Genomic DNA, 22,339 nt, shown 5'->3' with positions numbered 1-22,339 from the left:
TGCCTGGCATGGACAGCACTTTCTCAGCCCTCTGCCGAGGCCCCCCACCTCCAAGTCTTAAATCAGTCAAACAGTTTTTCCTGCATTACTCTCACCCCTTCCTCATTTTCCATCCTAGTTAATTTTCTTTATAATGCTCGATACTTTTTTCTTAAATTGTATCATTAATTTGGTAACTTTTTTTTTTTTTTTGGTGGAACGGGGGATAGAACTCAGGCCCTTGCACTTGCCAGGCAAGCGCTTATTCTACTGAGCTATCTCCCCGGCCCCAATCTGGTAACTTGCTTATTACATGTCCTGCTCTAGTGAAATGTAAGCTCCGTGTGAGTGGGGGCTTTTGGCCATGTTCACTGTGCTGACCCATAGTCTCACCCCAACCTGGTGACTGCCTGCTTCATAATTTTTTTAAAAAAGCTGGGCATGGTGGCGCATGCCTGGATTTCCAGTACTCAAGAGGCTAAAGGAGGATCCTTTTGAGTATAAGGCCAGCCTGGGCTATAAGAGTGAGTTCAAGGCCAGCCTGAACTGAGAGTGAGGCTCTGTCTCAAAAAGACAAAAAAAAAAAAAAAAAAAAAGAAAAAAGAAAAAGAGGGGCTGGAGCTGTAGTTCAGTGGCAGAGTACCTACCTAGCGTGGGCATGGCCCTGCATTCAACCCCAAGTAATGCAAAGAAAATAAAACCAGGTATTGCTGACTAGGCAGGTGGTGTGAATCTAAAACTCTGAAGAGAAGGAAAGTGAAGCCTGAAGATACACACTGCAAAGCCATTCCATAAAGATGGCACTTATCTACTGTCTGGGAGGCCGAGGCAAGAGGATTGCAAGCTCAAGCCCGGCTTGAGCACTTAGTGCCTTAATAAGACTCTGTCTCAAAAGCAAACAAAAAAAGTTGGAGGCAAAGTTGGGAGACTGGGGTTGTACTTTATTGTGAAGGTCCTCCTGGGCTCAGTACCTAGAATTTGGAAAACAAGTATTAGGGGGTTTTTTGTTTTGTTTTTGTTTTGTTTTTGTTTTTGTTTTTTTGGTACTGAGGACCTGGCACTTGCCAGGTAGGTGCATATGCCACTGAGCTATTTCCCTGGCTGTTGAAGCTAGTTTTGAATTCACTATGGAGTCCAGGGTAGCATCAAACTCATGGTGATCCTCCTGCCTCAGCCTCCTGAGTGCTGGGATTAGAGGGGTGTACCATGTTGTCTGATTTGATAAGTCAGATTTTTGAGTCAGGATGGTTTGGATTGGATGGTACTGGAATGGTGAGCATCGCCATACCATGGAACTTTTAACCACTGCAGCGCCATGTGTGAACGTTTGAAGTTGGTGAGCGCTGTGCCTAAGTTTTTAGTGAACTGTTACTAAGTTTGCTTCACAAAGTATGCTTTTATGCTAAAATCAATCATCAGATTCAATTTTGCAATCACATAAATATACAGTGTTCTGAATTCAGAGGTTTCAAAAATGTAATTGCTCAAAAAGTACAATTTGCTCAATATTGTGACAGAATTGTTTTTCTCTAAACTCTCAGGACATTGAAAGAGACTTGAACAAAATTGAGCTTGAGACCACAAAGGAAAGGAAAATTCCAGAATATAAATATAAAGTTAAGGTAATAAATATTTTTATCTTTTGGTTTTTATGTTAGAAAGTGGGTTGGGGACCACGCCATGCCATGTGGGTTTCCTACATGATTTTCGTCTGTATTATTTTATAGAATAGCCAATAGTCCTATTTATGATGCTAGACCAACAACTCTGAGTCCATACAATATCACAATACATTCTAAGGCTTTTCCTGATTTGTTAAACCTAAGATGGCTTTCTTGCTTTCTTTTAGAGAGGGGTAAAATTCGAAATTAATTTGGATGAATGTATGTCTGATGGAAACTCTGTCCAAGTGGAAGAGGTATGTCATTAAGTGTGCATATCCATTCATAGGTAAGAGAAAGGAGTAGATTTTAAACATCCTGACTTGCTCTATGAACTGTGGGAAGAATATTCACAAGTATTCTTAGAAAACTCTTTCATATTCAAAAGAGACTTTCAAATACCCTTTTTCTTTTTATTCCCCCCCCCCACCTTTTTTGTTTGCTTTTTGAGATATGGTCTCACTATGTAGTTCAGGTTGGCCTTGAACTCAGTATGTGGCCCAGGCTGGCCTTACCTTATGACTGTCCTGCCTGGGCCTCCAAGGTGGTATACAGGTGCATACCACCACTCTGCTTTATCTTTCTTTTTTAAAAAAAAATCTAGGTTATTTTCTTAGGTGGATTATTCCATTTTATCTTTCTTTTATAAAGGAATTATTTTCCTTCCTTTTTATCATTGCCAAAGTATGATACATAGTCAACATCTAATTTTCAGGCCTTCAGAAGAGCACATATCTGAAACAGTGCCCATTTCTGTCAGATCTTGCTGAATTACTGATGGCTCCTTATGTGTGTGTGGTATGATCTCAGCTGCACACCTGGGTTCTCCTTGCACAGCAATACATGCATGAGGGGGGTGAATCCAAATCTTATTACCTGAGTTCAACATCTTGTATCTCATTTTTTTAATCAGCCCTGCTAACAAATGTAAAATATAACTGGTATCTAACTTGTCTTTCTATTTTATCTTCTCTGAATTCATCTTTTAGACTACTACAAGTTAAGTATGAACAATCTTACTTGATACTTAATGTATTCTATGTTCTCTCTTCCTCTCCCTTCTTCCCTTCCTCTCTCTTTCTGGGATTGAACTTTGTACATGACATGCTAGGTAAGTAATATACCACTAAATAACATAACTAGCCCTTCATATTCTTTATTAGTTAAAACTTAACTGAAGCTGGGCATGAGGCTAAGGCAGGAGAATTCCAGCCTGGGCAATTTAGCAAATTTGTTTAATCCTTTCTCAAAGGTAAAAGTATAAAAGAGTGTGGAGATGTAGTTCTGTGAAGGTTCTGGGTTCAATTTCCAGTACTACAAAAGAATTAAAAACTTATTTGGAGCTAGGGGTGTAGCTAAGTGGTAGAGCATGTGTTTAGCAAGTACAAAGCTCTGGGCTTAACTCCTACCATTAAACTGGCTTCCCCTACAAACCCAAAAGCTTTTATTGTTATAATTTCTTTTTTCTCCCCATAATTTTATTGAGAAATAAATAGCAATGAGACAATTTCAAACCAAATTGGTAGGACAGTTTCAATAATAAACACATTGCATACATTCTTCCTAGTGGTTAATTGCTGTACAAGATGTGGACATGATATCCTATTTACAAACACTATTAGAACAAATCCCTCTATTCATTAAGAGAATGTAACTATATATCTATCCTAACCACTTTGAATATACAGATACAAAATGGACATTCATCTATAACCTCTTTTTTTGTTTAGTTCCGTTATTTGAATATTATAGGTGTGTTAACTCAGCAAAATATTCTAAAAGAGTCCAGTAGTCCATAATAGTATTGGGTCTTCCGCTTCACTGTTAATGTCAGAAATGGTTAACCTGAGTCCCCTACAGCTCAACATAACAGCATGGCTTTACTTCTTATACTTCGTTTTTATATTTTTCTGCTAGATGGTTAAGACCAAGGTAAAGCAGGACCTATGCAACAACAGTTGTAGCTTTGGTTCTGATAAGGTCAGTGAAATCCCCTCAGGATTTATCCTGAGATCCTGCACCTCAGATTGTAGAACCTTTGTCAGTGTCAGCCATGTGGATGAGTCATGGACATTGATTGGCCAATGTGCTCCCCGTGAAAGGCTGAGAGAATGATTTCTCTCCATGTGACTCTCCTTAGGCACACTCTACATCATCGATCACTTTCCTCTTTGGCCCCATAATCTCCTTCATCAGAAAATTTGGGACACTACTGAGTTACATGACGTTATAGTACAAGATCTCATATGTCCTGAGTCTTAATTGACCTTGGAATGCTAGGGCCAAAATGTTGGCTTTCCTTGCGGCCCTCCTTTTTCCTCTAATTTTGGTCTGCAAACTTAGGTTGTTAACCCTCCAGAAGAGAAGCTTATTGTTATTACGATACAACCTAGGCTGTTAAGCTTAACCTCACTGTCTGTCTAAATATCAAATATCTTAGGCATAACATGGAACAGGTATTTTTCATCAAGTATTGATATATTGAACTTTAAGTCCCTACAGAATATGATGAAAAAACATTTAAAAATTAGAATATATTTTAAAAATAGGCATAAAGAATTACATGATTTGTATGTTTACACATAAGTCCAAAAATCTAACTAATGTTATAATCTCATAATTTTACAAGCCTTTTGCTACTTAAAGACTTTGTTAGGCTGTGTGGTGACACACACCTGTAATCCCAGCACTTGGCAGGCTGAGGCAGGAGGACCCTCACAAATCTGAGATCAGCCTGGGCTACATAGTGATTCAAGGCAAGCCAGAACATAGTGAGATCATGTCTTTAAAAAAAAAAAAAGACTTTGTCAGAGGGCTGGGGCAGAGTTCAGTGGCTGTGTACTTGTCTAGCATTCATGAGGCCCTGATTCCAGCCCTACAACTGATAATAATAGGAACTTATTTCATTAAGTTGGTTATTTAGGGCCTACTTCTGTTCATCTGCGAGGCGTCTGTGTCCCCCAGAGCTGTCAGGCTCAAGATCAGAGCGAGCACATCTTGGGGTGTTATGTAACAGGGCTTCTGTGCTGTCAGGTGCTGAGGCTGGCCTGTTGGAATGAAAGAAGGGGCCTTAAAAAGCTTTATCTACCAGGGCTTGCTTGCTTGCTTTCTTTCTTTCTTTCTTTCTTTCTTTCTTTCTTTCTTTCTTTCTTTCTTTCTTTCTTTCTTTCTTATTTGGCCAACATTTTATTGATTATAGGGTTCTCAGAGCAGGATTATGGATCTAGTCAAGAATATTGGATAGCTGGGTTGTATGCCTCTAGTCCTAACTCTCAAGAGGCTGAGGCAGGAGGACTGCGTGAGCCCAAGCATTCAACACCAGTCTGGGCAATGTGAGACTCCACCTCAAGCACCAGAATGCCCCCTGGCCAGAATGCTGTTAGATACTGAGAGCGGGGCTGTGGTGAGAATGCTGTAGGAGAGAACTGAAGGGCAGAAAGCCTAGAGAAAATCAAGTTACCTGAGTGTGGGGGTAATTCCTATAATCCCAGCTCCTCAGGAGGCTGAAACAGGAGGATCAGGAGTTTCAGGCCAGTCTGGGAAACGTATGGAGACCCTGTCTCAACCTCCACTCCCCAAATGTTGTCCTGTGATGAGTGCTTGTTGTCTTGTTGACAAGGGGGAAGAAAAATTGCTGTTCCTGTTTTCAACATTGCTCCACTTTGAAACCACAGATTTGTTTAATAAACATATACTGAATCCTTACCATATATCATGTTAATTGGTATCACCAGGAACACACCAAAAATGTTTTAGCTTTCTCCCAAATATGACTTGTCCCTCACGAAATACTGTGGACTTGCTTTAGATAGCAGACATGCTAAGTGAAACTTTGACCTTTGAGGACAGCATGGAGTTTAAGGGATATGAGTGCCTTCAGAAGCATGAAGATGACCTAGACAAAGCCTTTGAAAATCTGCATGGCCCACGAGCAGGTATGGGTCCTCGGAGGCTGGGATGAGAGGAGAGCATCCCGTTCCGTCATCTCACACTGAGGCTCGGCTTCTCCCATGAGCTCCACCCCTCTGCTGCTGGGAAGGGCCCTGGAGAAAGTCCACACGCTCCGCAATCTCAGCAGGGCTGGCCCCAAACCTCCTCTTTCTCCTTCCCAGAGGCTGAGTGACCCTTTATGTTGGTCACTGCCATCACAGAGTGACAGCATCTGTCAAGAGGGCTCTGCACACCTTCTTCAGTCCCAGAGTTCAGGGTTGGGCTGCCAGGTGTGCAGCTGGTGAGGCTGAGATGCGTGCTCTGGGGATGTGGGAGTCTGAGCCCTAGCTGGTGCTGCTCTGCTGCTCTTTCCGGTCCTGGGAACTCACAGGTGAAGCTGTGCTGCGATCGGAGTCTCCTCTGAGGAGTGCAGCGTAGCGGCAGTTGTAATGGCCACAAGTGGTTATGATGAGGGCAGAAGTGCGGGACAACGCGTGCTGCTTGCTGGACCGGCTGTATCGCCTTACTCCCTTCAGTACTGAGCTGTTCTCTCATGTTCACCTGTGTTCTCTTCACTCTTGGCCTATTATCCTGCTCAGAATGTTCTTTTAAGGGGGGAGATAATGCCTATAGATAAAGCCCACCACACGTAACACTACATGCCCTGATCCTGCTGACCCCCTTTTGCACCCAGCATTCCCTTTCCTTTCACCAGCAGTGAGGCCCATGCAGCCTGGGGGAGCATGGCTCTTCCCTTAGGACCATGTGAGCATTTCCACACCTGGCTTGACTCGTTTCCCCTTTCTAGAATATCACTTGCCTCATTTCCATCTGGAAATCTCTTTTTGTTATGTATTTAGTACAGGGCCTACAGGATCTCACAATGCAGATTGGACTCGTAGTGTTCCTCCTGTTTTCAGCCTCCCAAGTGTTAGGATTACAGGCACGTACCACCATGCCCAGTCTCAGTCACCGTCTCATCACTGTGTCATCGCACCCCCGTGGGACAGGGCCAGCAAGGCATGGGGATTGAACCCTGGTCCTCTAGCAATTGCCTAAGCAGGCTCTTTAGTCCACTGAGCTATCTGGCCGGCCCTGGAAATATTTTAACAGGCATCTCATCAAGATCTGCCTGTGCTGCAAACTATGCTCATAACAGGAAACCAGAAGACAGGAGAGGGGCTGGGGATATAGCTCAGTGGCTTAAGTGCCTGCCTGGCAAGCATAAGATCCTGAGTTCAATCCCCAGTACCACAAAAAAACAAACAAACAGAAGACAGGAGAAACATGTTCACTGCCCTCAGCACACAGGTGATGAGCAAATGGGAGGTGGCACATACATACACGTCCCAGGCCAGCTTGCAGCAGAGTCGGGAGGTGCTCACCAGCCTGCCATGGACCTGTCTTAGGCCGAGGCAGGGATGTCTTTCCATCACAGGGTGCCGAGCAGGACTTGTGACTGAGAAGGACCTGCTGGCTGCAGTGGGCAATACTGGGGGCCGGGCCTACTCCAGGTGGGAGAGACAGGTACAGGAGCTGGGACAGTGCAAGCAGAAGAGGAGACAGAAAACAGGAAGGTGGGTTGTGGAGATGGGAGGGGGCTCTCAGGGCAGGGGCAGAGGAGAGAGCTGGGAGCAGAAGGGGACTGAAGACGACTAGGATGTGGTGTGTGTGTGCACCAGCTCCGCCAGATGGATACAATGCTTATGTGTGATTGATCCACATCAGTAGTTATTTTTAAAAAGATGAAGAAAAAGAAAGCAGGTGGTAATTGGGGAAAAAATAGCTATTCACAATACACACACACAAATCACAGAATCAACATTAGTAAAAGCTTTGGTAAAATAAATAATACTAGTATCTCGAACTGTCACTTTTATCAGTTTATGTAGGGTAAATAATTGGTCATTTTCCTATTATTTATAACAATGAAAACTTGCTAGCAACCTAAAAGCCAGCAAAAGAATTAAATTATAATATATTCACAAGGAAAAATACCATGTTTGCTTTAAAATGATAGTATAGAAGAACATTTGATAACCTATGTAACACTTAGTAACACCACGAAAAGCAAGTAATGAGAAATTATGTTGTGTGGGGCTCAATTTTTGTATTAAAACTGCAAAAATGAAGAGAAATTTTTGATATTTCAGTGGCCTCTGGACAGTGAGATTATGGGTAATTTTTATTTCCTTCTTCCTATCTGATCTTCAAATATCTTCTAGTGAAAACAGTAAAAAGAAAAAGTTATTACAAGTCAGTGTTTGAATGAAGACTGCAATAGCGTGCATCCTGTGGAAACTGCCTCACGCTGGGGCTCTCCTACGTGCCGCAGTGAATCTGCCCCTTCGTGCCACTGGTACTTCCTTAGCACTTACGCTGACTAGTCAATTGGATGTTGTTAATAATAATAACAATAAAAGGGAAGCAGTTCTAAACCTGCTTGTAATTGCAGTCTCGTAACTTCCCATTTGGGTTAGGAGCATGGCAGTTTCTAGGTTTCGCACATAGCAGCTGCTGGTCTGTGTGGTGCAGCAAGTCACACTGGGGATGCTTTGAACTGAGAACTTATTTCTTTTGTGTAGAGCTTTTCACTCAGGATGCTGTGGCAGCAGAAAACAGGAGGCAATGGGATGCCAGAGCACCTCGGACTCTGCTGCAAATGATGGCAGCTGCTGATGTCACCTCCTCCTGCCCCCCTGCTCCTAACGGTGAGCCTCTGGTCTGTTAGGGCAAGCCAGCAGTGAGGGAAGACGGGGCCCCAAACAGCAGGGTTGCTAGAGCTTGTCCTGTTGTGACTGTTCCCCTACTCAGTAAGATCCTTGTAGATTTTATACCAAACAAAATTAAAGACATTGTTTTGGTTTCTAAGACTTACATGCTGACCATCCTAATCAGTTTGCCCCAGTCACGAGGAAGTAAAAGAGAAACAATCCAGACTCCCACCTAGTTGAAGTGAGGGAGAAGCCCCAAGGAAGGGCAGTCGACTTGATTTAGCTTCCAGTGACTCTGTAACTTCTTTGCAAATCTGTGAAGGCTGTTCTTCTCACCACTAAAATGGAATTAAAATTACAGCTATTCTTATAAAACTTGAGATTCAACAGGACAGCGATACATGAAAAATCGCTTCTTAAGCCAAGGCATTAGTAAAATGTTTGGAGTATTTATTTAGGGCATGATGACATTTTCCTTTTTATATATTTGGTATAGGGTCTCACCATGCAGCTCAGACTCATAGTGATCCTCCTGTTGCAGCCTCCCCAGCACTGGGATTACAGGTGTGCACCACCTTGTCTGGTCTTGGTGACTGGCTCGGTACTCTTGGGGTAGGGCCAGCACAGCATGTCGTGTTGGGAATCAAACCCAGGTCGTTGTGCTTGCCTAGGCTGGCACTTAGACTGCTGAACTATCTCTGTGGCCCCTGTGATGATATTTTCAACATGAATTTCTGTGTTATATTTGAAGCTCTGACATGACAATGCCTTAGGTGGTCAGGGTAACTATCTTAGTTACTTTTCTCATTGCTAAGACAAAACACCTGACACCCAAAGTTAAAGGAGGAAAGGTTTATTTAGTTCACAGTTTGTAGTGATTCCAGTCCATAACTGGTTGGCTCCAAACAGCATGGCACAGGGCAAAGGGGCAACAGCTCATGGCAGTGGAAGACACAAAGGCAACGAGGGGCCTTCACAGTGCCTTTCTGCCTCTTTTACGCTCTATCTAGGCTACTGGGATTAGGCAGTGCCAAGCCAATGAGTGGACTGATATAGTAATCAAATCACACACTGTCAATGCCAGCACTGCACCATGAGTCCATCACATACTCTAGACCCAGCCACCTCTGAAAAACCATACCCATGACCACAGGAAGCTGTGGGGGGAAGTGTAAACACAAGCCATAACTGCAACCTCTGGGCATCGTCTTCACAGGCTGTGAAGATTTTATTACTTTTTTTCTGTGTTCCTCTTAAATACATGGCAGAGCGAAGAGAGAGCTAAATTTTATACCTGTGCTATGTGTTGAAGTATGTAAGTACAGTCAGCCCTCCATGGTCTCAGATCCAACCAACCATGGATGGAAAGTATTTGAAAAAAAAAAAAAAAAAAAAAACCTACATTTGTGTGGAATATGTACAGACTTCTTGTCACTATCTTTAGTATAGAATAACAGCTATTTACATACCATGTCTGTCGGGCCGGGGAGATGGCTCAGTGGAATAAGTGCTTCCCTGGCAAGTACAAGGGCCTGAGTTCAATCCCCGGTTCTGGAAAAAAAAAAATATATATATATATATACCATGTCTGTCGTAGTGTCACAAGCCATTTTGAGATGATTTAAAGTAAATGAGAGTGGGCCAGGAAGACAGCTCAGTGGAATAAGTGCTTGCCTGGCAAGCACAAGGTCCTGAGTTCAATCCCTAACACTGGAAAAAAGAAAAAAGAAAAATAAAGTAAATGAGTGGATGTGCATAGAGTACGTGAAAATTCTATGTCATTGCATATAAAGGACTTGAGCACCCACAGAGGTTAGTATCCATGGTGTCCTGGGACCCATCCTCCTTGTATACTAAGGGATGAGTACACAGTGATACCTTAGTTGTTGAATTTTCACACCTTGAGCTTTCCACTGCTCAAACAGAAAAGTTTAAAATAATCTATTCTGTGTTTATAACTTTGCTAGACAGTAAAACTGAAAATCCAACTTGAAGAAACCTGTATGGGGGGAGGAAGAGTCATGCGTCACAATGAATGTAAAGAGGTTACTGTTACTGGTAATGTCTAGATGTCCCCCCTAAACCTAATGTGGTCATGGGGCAGGCTGCTAGAGTTTTTTCTTTTTCTTTTTCTTTCCTAGGTTTTGAACTCATTTTTTCATTTTTCGATTTTAATACAAATGCTTGACTATGCTCAATCATCAAGCTAGCCCACACTGTATTAATAATTAGCAAATGGAACTTTAAGGAGTCCACTACGTCCCTCCTTATCATTAAGGTAGTACAATTATTTATATTACAAAGTTGATGTGTAGTTTGATCTTTAGGGGACAGGACCAACCAATATATGCAGATTTTGTGTGTGGACAAAGATACTTTTGACATTCAGTTTTGCTATAGAAATAGAATGAATAAATGAACTTTTTTCTTCTTTTGTGAAAAGGTAAATAAAAGATTCAGTTTGATTCTTCTGGGGGGGGTCGAAGTAGTAGAAAGTAGGTCTTCATTTTGCAGTCATCCTCCGTATGAATTCTTCATAGTTGACTCATCTGTCTCTATCAATACCTGCTTCTCTGATCATGTCATCTACTTCTTCATCTGTTAGTGTTTCTCCTAAGTTTGTCATGACATGATGCAGTTCTGCAGCACTGATGTAACCATGTTCATGCTTGTCAAAGGCTCAGAATGCTTCACAGACTTCTTCGCCATCTGTATCTTTCCTTTTTCTAGCCATCATACCTCCACAAACTGTGAGCTAAATAAACCTTTCCTTCCTTAATTCTGGGTGTCAGGTATTTTGTTTCAGCAATGAGAGAAAAGTAGTAAGATAGTGACCTTTTGGTCTAACCTCTATTCTCACCCTGACAACACAGTGTGTTAAAACATTAGTCACTAAGGGTTTTTTTTAAACACTTCATTTGTAAAAATATTGTAGCTGTGACTCCGAAGGAAGTGTATCAGAAGTAAAGCCAACAGGAAAACTATACGGCTGGGGAGATGGCTCAGTGGAATAAGCACTTCCTTGGCAAGCACAAGGCCCTGAGTTCAATCCCTGGTTCTGCCAAATAAATAAATAAATAAATAAGGAAAACTGTAAGAACAATGATAGAACGAAAGAAAGAGATTACTGTAAGATAAAGTCCTGGAAAAATGAATTTATAAGTTTAATTTTGGGGCCTCAGAGCCAGTTACTTGGCTTTCCATTATTTCTTATGGGAAAAATATGTTCAGTTTGCAAACTTTTTGGTGTTCAAACAGGAATTTAGAACAACTTGAGTTCCACAACCCTGATACTACTGAAACTCATAATTACAAAGTATAAAAATTGACTTATAAAATTCAGTAAGACAAGTGCATGCATTAGTCATTTTCCTGTCGGTTAGACAGAACGCCCAGTACCCTCAGCCTAAGGCAGCAGAGGTTATTTGGCTCACGATTCAGGAGGCTCAGACCTGGTTCATCGGCTGCACGTCAGAAACTCTGGGTTGGAACCAGCGCCCCATGGCACCCCTAGGAAACCTTGCCCAGCTTCACAGCTCCAGGCTGCTCACACTTACAAATCCTTCTCAAATGTATTATTTTGGTGACAAAAATGGAGCTTTGTAGGGGGCTGTGGAGATGTCTCAGTAGAATAAGCGCTTCCCTGGCAAGTGTAAGGGCCTGAGTTCAATCCCCGGTTCTGGAAAAAAAAAAAAGAAAAAGAAAAAGAAAAAGAAAAAGAAAAAAGAAATGGAGCTTTGTAAATTTTTTAAAAGTCATGAGCTGTATCTGGTTTACATTTCTTGACAACATAGGAACTATGGTAGTAGTAATCAAATCAGCAAAATCCTTAAGTAGGCAGTAATTGTTTCTGCTGTTATGGCCTTCTGTAGTGAGAAGTGGCTGTAGAGAATGTGTTTGGCTTTTTTTTTTTCCTTCTGGTCCTGGGAATCAAACTCAGGATCTTGTGTTTGCAGGCAAGCACTGTCCACTGAGCTGTATCTCTGTCCTGTGGCTTCTTGTATTACATTATTCAATAAACTTAAAAAAGAGAAATGGTGTGGTAGAAAGGCATAGCAGAAGAAAGCTGCTCACCCCTGGCAGCCATGAAGCAGGGAGAGGAGGAGTCGGGGATGAGAACGCACCCTTCCAGCACATGCTCAAAATGACCCAGTCCTGAGGGCACACTCAGCTATGAACTCATGAACGGCTGCACCCGATGAATAGGTGCCCCTGTGCCAGGGGTAGGCACCCCTTCACTCCAACCCCCACACCTCAGACCCAGTCATGTGCCTTCCACAGGCCTCACCTCTGACACAGGAGACATCCAAGGGATATTTTAGATCAAAATCTTTTTTTTTTTTTTTTTTTTTTTTCTGTATTTTAAGGAAGGGTCTACAGGGTGTTCAGGGTCTCACTACTAGATCGGACTTGTAGTGATTCTCCTATATACAGCCTCCCAAGAGCTGGGATTACAAGCGTGCGCCTCCTCACCCAGTCTCAATTGCCATCTCAGCACACCCGGGGGGTGGGGGGACACGGCCAGCACAGCAGGCCCAGCATCGAATCCCCTGACCCCCAAGTGCTTTAATCTGCTAAATTATGTGGCTGACCCTAGATCTAAACCTTAACAAGTGAAGGGAAACTGAGCTTAAGTAAACAGAATGGAAATTATATCACAGCAAAAAGTCAGGGTAAGGGCAATACATGACTTGTCTCAGCAGCTGTGACACAGTAAGTAAACTAAACCTATTTAGCTTCTTTGGCAATAAAATTTGAGGTGGAATGATCTCCAAGGTGCTAATGCTCTGGATTTTATAGAAACTTAAGTAAAGAAGCATTCTTGTCTCTGGTAACACAGTTTCCTCTGCAGATGGCCAAGTGATTGTGATGGAAGGTGTTCCAGACAGTAGGAAGCCTTGGCGGCGTGAAGCACCAGGAATTTTACTGACTGTTTTGGCAGCAGCACATCTAACAGGCAACTCTTTTTCTTCCAGTGAAGGAGATCTTGGTATGTAGTTTTTGAGACAGGATCTCACTATGTAGTCCAGGCTGGCTTCAAACTCATGATGATACGCCTGCCTCAGCCTCCTGAGTACTGGGATTACAGGTGTGTGCCACCATGCCCAGCTGTAGTTTAATTTTAACCTGGCCATAATCCTCAGCCCTCTGAGGAATTTTGTCAAAGATCTGTGAATGCAGAAAAGGGGTAGAAATACCTTCAACCTGAGCCGGACGTGGTGGTGCATGCCTGTAATGCCAGCACTCAGGAGGCTGAGGCAGGAGGACTGTTGAGAGTTCACTGTAACTAACAGAATCACTGCTGTGTTGGTCCAGGGAAATCTTTTCCTTTTGTGCAACTTTAACAAGGAACCTAGCCAATGACACTTGTTTTTGCCTCCTTTTGAGGATTTTGTGGAAATGTGACACTGCATTTTCATTAATCACATTTATCACTACATTGCTATAGCCTTATTCAGGTGGTGCTTTCTTTACAGAATTCTGCACCATTTCTCATATTTTACACATCTCCCTTATCTCATCTGAAGTGAGGGATTCCCCCACCCTTTCCTCCTCCTCTGCAGAGGAGATCTCCCCCACAACCTCCTGTTGGGAGATGACCACCCTCAATACTGCAGTGAGAGAGGGGACCACCGGCTTAGTTGTGCTCTTATGATACTTGACCTCACACGCCACTCATACTGCATGACATCACTGGTTCATCAACTTTACCAAACACTGCAAATGTTTGTCTTGTAGAATCCTTGAAGGGAATGTGTTAGTCCAAAGTTTAACTGTGTAAGAAAAGACACACCAGATTTTCCTTTCTGAAGTTACAGTTCCTTAAGTGACATGTTTGCAATAACCTGTACCAATGAATCATTTTGATATGGTGAAATTAGGTGAGGCCTGGGCACACAGCTGAGCAGAGGCCAGGTCATCTGCTCAGTGACATCACAAGCTCACAATCTCCTTCCAAGAGCATATGTTCCCTGCCAAAGAAGCCAGTGTCTTGTACAGAAGCAGGCCCTCCCCCTCCTACAATGTCCCCTGCTATCTACTGACTGCAGACTCAGATTGGAGCTTGTAGTTCCTGGTCTTCCTTCCCACCGCCACCCAATAAAGCTTTTTGTTCTCCAGAAACCTGCTATTAGTGATTGAGCTTAATGATAAGATGGACGGACATTTAGTTTACAGAAACGGGAGAAGGAGAGTGGTCCACTTCAGCAGTTCTTAAGTTTTCACACACATGCTTTTCTCAAAATTTTCTACCCAAGTAAAGCATGCACCCTATGAGTGGGGTCACTGCCTAGTACATTCAGCATGACCCTCAATAATTAGGGGTACACGGTCTTCCCTGGCTTACTCTGTTTAAGTGCAGATGCTTAGGTTTTACCATCATCGTAGGAACTGACTACAGGATTTTTGGTACATACTGTCATCCAGTGTATGGGCGGGACTGCCTCAGTCTCACTGTCATTTCTTTAACAGTAGGAACATTACAGCAGTGGCCTAAAGCAGATGTGGGGAAGGCAGAAATGGCTTCTTACACTGGAGCAGATGAGGAGCTGCTGGAACCAGCATCTGACGATGCTGATACATAAGTAGGTTGTGTGCAGATGCCTCCTCTGAACAGAGGTAAAAATAGAAGAAATGCTCTGGTTGATGCACAAGATAGCCAACAGAGAGGGAGTTACGGACACCAAAATTCTCTTTTCTTCTTTCTTCTTTTGTGTAACAGGGATCAAAATCAGGACTTTGCGCTTGCTAGGCAGGCACTTGCTAAGCTATCTCCCTAGCCCCAAAATTTTCTTTTTTCTTTTCCTCTTTTTAAGAGACATAGTCTCACTATGTTGCCAGAGGTTCCTGGGCTCAGGTGATCCTCCTGCCTCAGCCATCTGAGTAGCTGGGACCAGACTTGTGTGCCACTGTACTCAGCTTAGGAAGCCAAGTTTTATTATATGCATGGGTTTGTTCTGGACTCTATTTTTTCCAGTATCATTTTTTAAAAAAATGTATTTAGTACAGGGACTACAGGCTCACTGCGTAGACTGGATTCCTAGTGATCCTCAGTTTTCAGCTTCCGAAGAGCTGGGATTACAGGTGTGCACCACCATGCCCAGTCTCAATCACTGTCTCATTTCCTAGTTCTGTTAATTACGTACGGTCATATGCCACTTAATGATGGAACTAAGAAATGCACTGGCAGGTGATTTCATCATTGAGCAAAAGTGACAGAGTGCACTTCCACAGGCCTGGATACTATAGGCCAGTAATTCAGCATGGCCTCCTGCTCCAGTCAGGAGATGCAGAAAGGGTAAGATGGGTGCATCTGCTGCTGGCGCAGTGACACAATACACGTTCTACAGTATATATTTTTTGGTGATATTGGGGATTGAACCCAGGGCCTTCATGCTAAGGTACTTCCCCAGCCTTTAAATTTTTTATTTTTATTTTTTTTAATTTTGAGACAGGTTCTCACTAAGTTGCCCAGGTGTGCTTGAAAATGTGGTCCCCTTGCTTCAGCCTCCCTGAGTGCCACAGTGCACCACCATGCCTACCTTACAGGAAATCATAAGTAGATAGCTGAAGAGATAGCTAGGTAACAAGAGATGGCTCAGAGGCATAAGCACCTACCTGGCAAACACAAGGACCCAAGTTCAATCCCTGGCCCCACATGCTGTGTGTTCTTGGCCCTGGATGCCCAGGAAAGCCATCTCAGCCTCAGATGTGGGCTCCCACTGTGCAGCCCCAGAACTGGGTGGTGCAGGCCTGTATTAGCAGCACTTAGGCAGTTGAGCCAGGAGAATCTCTGAGAGTTTGAGGCCAGCCTGGGGGCTACAAAAAATGAGCATGAGGCCAGCCTGAACTGCATAGTGAGACCCTGTTTCAAAAATAAAATGGCAAACTGTAGTACAGTAAATATACAAACAAATAACAGTCTGTTATTATGCAATATTGGGTGTACTATTATATGATTGGCAGCATAATAGGTTTGTTTACACCAGAATCAGCACAAAACCTGAGTTAGTGCATTGTACCTCAACCTTACTTGACTAGGTCATCATTAGGTAACAGGAATATTTCAGCTGCATCATAATCTTATAATTCCACTCTCATATGTGGTCCAAAATTAGTGGAATATTAGCAAACAACCTTAGGGCCTATGGGACGTTGGATTTTTATTTTTTTTTAACCTCTCATGAACCTTAGTTTCTCTATAATCTGATGATGTCAACATTGAGTTATTATTAGTATTAAATGAAACATAAGATGTGAAAGTGCCCTACAACACTGATTGGCATATAGTTAGGGCTTAATATGTGGTAGCAATTTTATTTTTCACTCTCTCTTGCTTCTCTTCTTAATCATTAAGTGTAATGTTAATATTTTTTGTTTGTTTGTTTGTTTTGCGGAGCCAGGGATTGAACTCATGCCCTTGCACTTGCCAGGGAAGCACTTATTCCACTGAGCCATCTCCCCAGCCCCCCAAACAATTAAAAGCAGGCTGTATTTATTTATTTATTTATTTTATGGAACCAGGAATTGAACTCAGGCCCTTGTGCTTGCCAGAGAAGCACTTATTCCACTGAGCCATCTCCCTGGCCCCTTAATCATTAAGTGTAGAAGGACATAAATAAATACAATAAAGGCTGTTGAACACAATTCAACTAATCAGAGAACTGCGTCTCACAACATTAGTAATCACTATTAGAAAAGCCAGACTGATATAATAACTTATTACTCAAGTTAAAACACAGCTTTCATATTGTTCCACTCTTCAAAAGTGGGTGGAGAATAAAAAAGGCAGGTAATTTTCACTTCAGTGCTCTCATAACACTGATTTGTCCTACTTGTTATTTCAGAACTTTTGAAGAATCTGAAGATGAGTTGAGAAGTGAAATAGTAGAATCTCTTGAAAAACTCGCTACTTCCAAAGAAGGAAGAAAAATGGAAGAAATTTTCAGTCTCTGAGGGATGCTGAAAAGTTAGGAGAGAAATTAAGCATAATGAAATCTGATGAATTACATGCAAGTCCAGAGGCCATTTCTAGTCCATCTAACAAGCCAATATGCGCTGCTGATGAGGACTAAACACTAACAACCTGGTCTGCCATACAGAAAGAGAAACTCGAGTCATTTGCAGGCAAATGGATGCACCTAAGACCATCATGTAAAGTGACATAAACCAAGCACAAAGCTTACATACTGCATGATTCCTCTTATACGAGAAACCCAAATTATAAATAAAGAGCAAAATAAGAGATAAATACTAGCAAGTAGGGAGGTAGCTCTTTCTCTAATGAGATGAGATGGTGGGATCAGAGGGAAAGGGGATGAAAAAAGGAACCAGGAGGTGTTACGCACACATCTCGACTCCATACAGGGAATGTAAGTGCTGTGTGCCATAAACGTGTTCTAATTAAAAAACATACAAATATGACTTCTGTATTTTTTTTTGTGGTGCTGAGGTAAACATATTATTTCTTAATAATAACTAAGTTAGTATACTGTATATTAACTATAGTATCTGTTTACATACAGATAAAAAATATTCATGTACAAGAGGAGACTGAAAATATTTAAATTTTTTAAAAATTATAGTAAAAGCCATTTTGCCATAATCCTGCTCAAAATGCTCCCTAAAACTTGTCCCATCATTCTTGATACTTTCTGAAGTAGATCTAAAAGTACTTTTTCATAAATGTTTTTATAATGTGACCAAAAAAAAGTATGGCGAATGCTGCTGCTGAGGGCCATGTAATGCAACACATCAGACACAACTTATACAGAGTGTGTCCTCATCACCTTCCTCACCGGATCCAGCAGAACACAGCTCGGCCTATGCCTTGGCAGTGGCAGCAAACCTTTGAGAAAAGTGTACCCAAACTGCAAATAAACTGAAATACTAAGATTTTAGTTTAGAAAAAAATCAACATTTGTCTTAAAAATCCATTTCAGACTTTTGTTAACTAAAAAGTATTCACTTTTAGAGAATTTTATCTCTAAGGTTTTTCAATCTGTTTTAGCTCCTAAGTCTAAATCCTTACCTAATTTGTACACATTACTTAAATCATGCTGAGGGTCAGCAGATGACTTGGCTTGGGTTGTAGGCTTGGCTGAATGTATTAAATTCAGACTGCTTGATCAGACCTCCACACATTTGCTTTTAGATTTTTTCTTTTTTTCAATAATATAATGCTGGGATTATAGTCATGTGCCACCACGCCTAGCTTTAGATCAATTTTACTAGAAAAATCAGCACCTTGGTACCTATGTATACTAGCCATCAGACTGCTCATCCGTTAAATGGTACCAGTAAGTGTGCCAAGCCTTTGGTTTCCCTTCTGAGCATCTTGTAGCACTTACACAGAGCCCAGCTGAGCACACAGCACTAGAGTACTAGAACGGATCCTCGCCAAAGCTAAAGGTAGCCTCAGATTTAGGATGGAGAAAGAGCAGAGGAGTAGTGGGTGGGTTGGGGTAGGTAACTTGTAGGCGCCAGCTGCATTATATCTTGTGTAGTTATCTAACAGAAGTGACTTTTCTGTCCTACACTGACAGATTTAGCAGACAATCTCATGCAATCCTAGAGTCTAGGGCACATTTACGTAATAGCTACAAATATTCTAAAACTGAAAACAGTATCGTTAGCCTATGATTCTGCCTGCCAGATGATCTTTACAATCCCTCTGAAATGATTAACATACAGTGTCTGCGGGCTGGGGTATAGCTCAGTAGTATAGCACATGCTGATACACTGGGCCTTGGGTCCAATCCCCAGCACCAAACACAAGCAAGCGTATACGTCTCTATGTGGCTAAAACACTTACTAATACAATCCCAAAAACCAAATCTTATGTATCACAAGCAAGATAGTTTTATTTTTCTTTTTACAAAATGCCTTGATATGTGGAATAATACTAGTACATTGATTGGGAAACTACACAAAGGAAACCATACTAGGAAACATACCCAAGATGATGCAAAATCACTTAAATCATATTTAGATACCAGTAGATATGCCTATTAGATCTAAATTACATTAATATACAAACATTATTATACAAAGGCTATGTAACATGCACTTTAGAGGGCACAACTGGAAGTAAGAATAGGAACGCAGCTGGCCGTGGTGGCACACAACTGCTATCTCAGCATTCAGGAGGCTGGCAAGATGATCACTGTAAGTCTGAGGCCAGCTTGGGCTACATAGTGAGTTCAAGGCCAGCTTGGGCTACACAGTGAGTTCAAGGCCAGCCTGAACTACATAGTGAGACCCTATCTCTAAAAAACCCAATATATATAAAAGAGAACGTGAACCCCCACTGCTGTGCATTCAATGCACAGTATTCTTGACTCTAAAGTATTGGAGGAATTTAACAATTACTCAGAGAAGACTTTTAGACAGACAGTTGCTGATACACTACTTTGATGCTTTTCACAGTATTGGTCATTTAGAAAAGAAAATAAGTTAATACCATTGTTATGGTTTACGTCTAGCTGTCCCCTCAAAGCCTCATGCAGTCATTGGGGCAGGCTTCCAGAATTTGTGATTAGCTCAAGGATCCAATGCTGGGATTATGGATGTGAGTGCTACACCTGCCCTAGGGTGGATAGCCTGAATAAAATAAAAGGGGAGGGGAGAGAGGCTTGTTAGCTGCTGCAGCTGTGCTCCTCCCTTTGCTTTTTGCTATTTTCCGTGACATGAATGGCTGCCCTCTGTCTTGTGCCACTCTGCCTTCGAGCCAGCTGGGTATGGGCTGAAACCTCCACTAACTGTAAGCTAAACAAAACTTTCTTTCCTTAATTTTGGGTGTCCAGTATTTTGGCACAGCACCAAGAGAAAAGCAACTAAGATAATTATGTTAGCCAACACTGGAAATGAGCATATGAGCAAACCACATTTTTATGTGCATTTGGGACACATGAAATTCACTTTGAAGAACTAACATAAGAATGTTTTAAGGAATTCCAGAATTGTTTCTTCCTTCTTCACATCTACTTCTGTTCATTTTAATTTCCTTATCTGTAGCCCATAATTTTATTTATGTGGACAGGTACTTTGAGTAGGTAATACCATCAATCTTACCTGAAAGACTAGCTATAAAATAAGAAAAAACACTTGGCTACACGTAAAAAAAATAGGCTATAATCTTGATTCTGTCATTAGACACTGAAGGAGTTTAAAAGTTCTTTAGATTTAAATTATTCTTGTCTGTGAAACTGAAAATAAGATCAAATTAGGCTACAGAATCTGTAAGGTTCCTTCCAGCTTCCACTTCCAGTCTTTCTTTATAAACTGAATGATCTCTAACACAAAGCTAATTTGGTGTGTCACACCTGGGCTTGTCTATGGTGCCACTTTTTGATCGAGGCTGCAACAAATCAACAATATAGTGACTGGGACTAGAGAATAAAGTTTGCTGGATCAATGGATAATAGAGAAGATTGCAAAGGAAAATACACCTACTTCATATGAGAACACAAATGTAAATCAGACTAAATCAGGTGTGCAATTCACTAAACTAGGTGTTAGGCAAAAAAAAAAAAATGCTAAAAGCTTTAGGTCTTACAGGCAACTGTGCACACATATTTATTTTTCCATGCTAATTTAGGATAGAAGTTAAATTTGTACTGATCCCTAGCTATTCACTTAGGAACCAAGAATACAGAGTTGTAATGCATTGGTAAAGACAGGATTACACAGAGGTTTACTATAGGTCGTCATGAGGTTTACTATAGATGGTCATCTTTAATTAAAGTAACTTATGATTTTTCACACTTAGCAATTCAGTGTCACAACTCTAAATGGCAGGGCGGATGGCTCCAGATTACATCTTCAGATTACCAATGAAAATGTGGGCCCCCAAAAGATTAAGAAGTAGCTTTAACGTCAGAAGGTCAGCTATCTATAAATGATGGAGCAGAGGTCTGGCCTGGGTATGCTAACCACTAGCCTAGTGCTTTTTTCAAAATGCCACCACCATGCCATCTTATAGTGCATGATGCCAGTGAGAGGTACTATACAGACTGGTCTGCACATATGGTGCCGTCATCGCTGTCAAAAAAAGCAACTTATCTTGCTGTTCTGTTGAATGAATTAAGGTTGACCTCCAGCCTCTGAGACATGGAGCTCATCCTGGTTGATATAAGACCCACCCAAATGTGCTGGAGTGACTATATAGTGAGACCTTCTCCCAAAACACAAACAAACATGTACTGCAACGGCACTAAACAAAAAGCTATTTGCACAAAAACCTACTTATGGAAGACTGCTAGACACTCCTCAGTCTTAAGATGTGTATACACACCCAAGAAGCAATCAGCCAATCCCAACTCTTGACCACATGCTCTGGAAACATGATTACATAAGCCTGCTTAGTTGTTTTTCTTTTTTTCATTTTAAGGAAACCACGAGGTACATTTAAAAGACTGACTCACTCACCATGTTGTTTAGAATTTAAATGTAACTGAAACTTTGAGGACATAGCTCAGGGGTATACAGCATGTGCAAAGCCCTGAGTTTGATCCCAACACCAAAAATCAAAATTCAAAGGGTTTTTTTTTTTCAGTACTGGGAATTTGAACTCAGGACCCTGTGCTTGCCAGGCAAGCACTTATTCTACTGAGCTATCTCCCCAGCCCTTTAAAGGTTTTTTTTTTGTTTTGTTTTGTTTTTTGTTTTTCAAAAATTAAAATTCAAACCAAAATAAAACGTTTTCAAAATGTCAGATTTCTAAAGTGCCAGTTAATTATCTGACATTTATTTTTCTTTCAGTATTTCTTTATTTTCTAAAAAATTTGGGTGGCATTGTAGCTTGGCGGTATTTACCTAACATGTATGAAGCCCTACATTTAACCCCTTGTACTGTAAAATTAAACCAACCCTCCAAAAACATGAAAAATGCTAAACTTTTCTTTCTCTCCTGTTTCCTAAACTGATTTGAAAAGTATAAAGTGTAGATTATCCTACAATTCAAGATTACAAGCCAACAGCCTCGGAAAGATGAGCAAGTTCAAGGCCAGGCTGCACTACATAGTGAGACCCTGCCTCAAAAAAAAAAAAAAAAAA

The 22,339-nt window shown here is 41.6% G+C and overlaps 1 protein-coding gene across 3 annotated transcripts in view; it reads left to right on the top strand.

The window, feature by feature from the left end:
* Nek5 (NIMA related kinase 5) overlaps window positions 1–17,677 on the top strand; it is a 47,489-nt gene extending 29,812 nt beyond the window's left edge. The window contains exons 14-20 of one of the 3 annotated variants that reach the window (XM_023717267.1): window positions 1,521–1,601; window positions 1,829–1,897; window positions 5,449–5,575; window positions 8,156–8,281; window positions 13,137–13,274; window positions 14,756–14,864; window positions 17,131–17,677. In XM_023717267.1, the coding sequence (XP_023573035.1) occupies window positions 1,521–1,601; window positions 1,829–1,897; window positions 5,449–5,575; window positions 8,156–8,281; window positions 13,137–13,274; window positions 14,756–14,864; window positions 17,131–17,239 (759 nt within the window). In that variant the 3' untranslated portion in view covers window positions 17,240–17,677. Of the gene's footprint in view, window positions 1–1,520; window positions 1,602–1,828; window positions 1,898–5,448; window positions 5,576–8,155; window positions 8,282–13,124; window positions 13,275–14,755; window positions 14,865–17,130 lie in introns of all 3 variants that reach the window. The other 2 variants (XM_023717266.1, XM_023717268.1) reach the window with 2 other exon arrangements.
* Window positions 17,678–22,339: the final 4,662 nt, after the last annotated feature.

The sequence above is a fragment of the Octodon degus genome, unplaced genomic scaffold (assembly GCF_000260255.1).
Source record: "Octodon degus isolate 3935 unplaced genomic scaffold, OctDeg1.0 scaffold00051, whole genome shotgun sequence".
In the NCBI taxonomy this organism is placed as follows: Eukaryota; Metazoa; Chordata; class Mammalia; order Rodentia; family Octodontidae; genus Octodon; species Octodon degus.
Note: the sequence above shows the minus strand (reverse complement) of the source record. Positions and strands in the feature narration are given on the sequence as shown.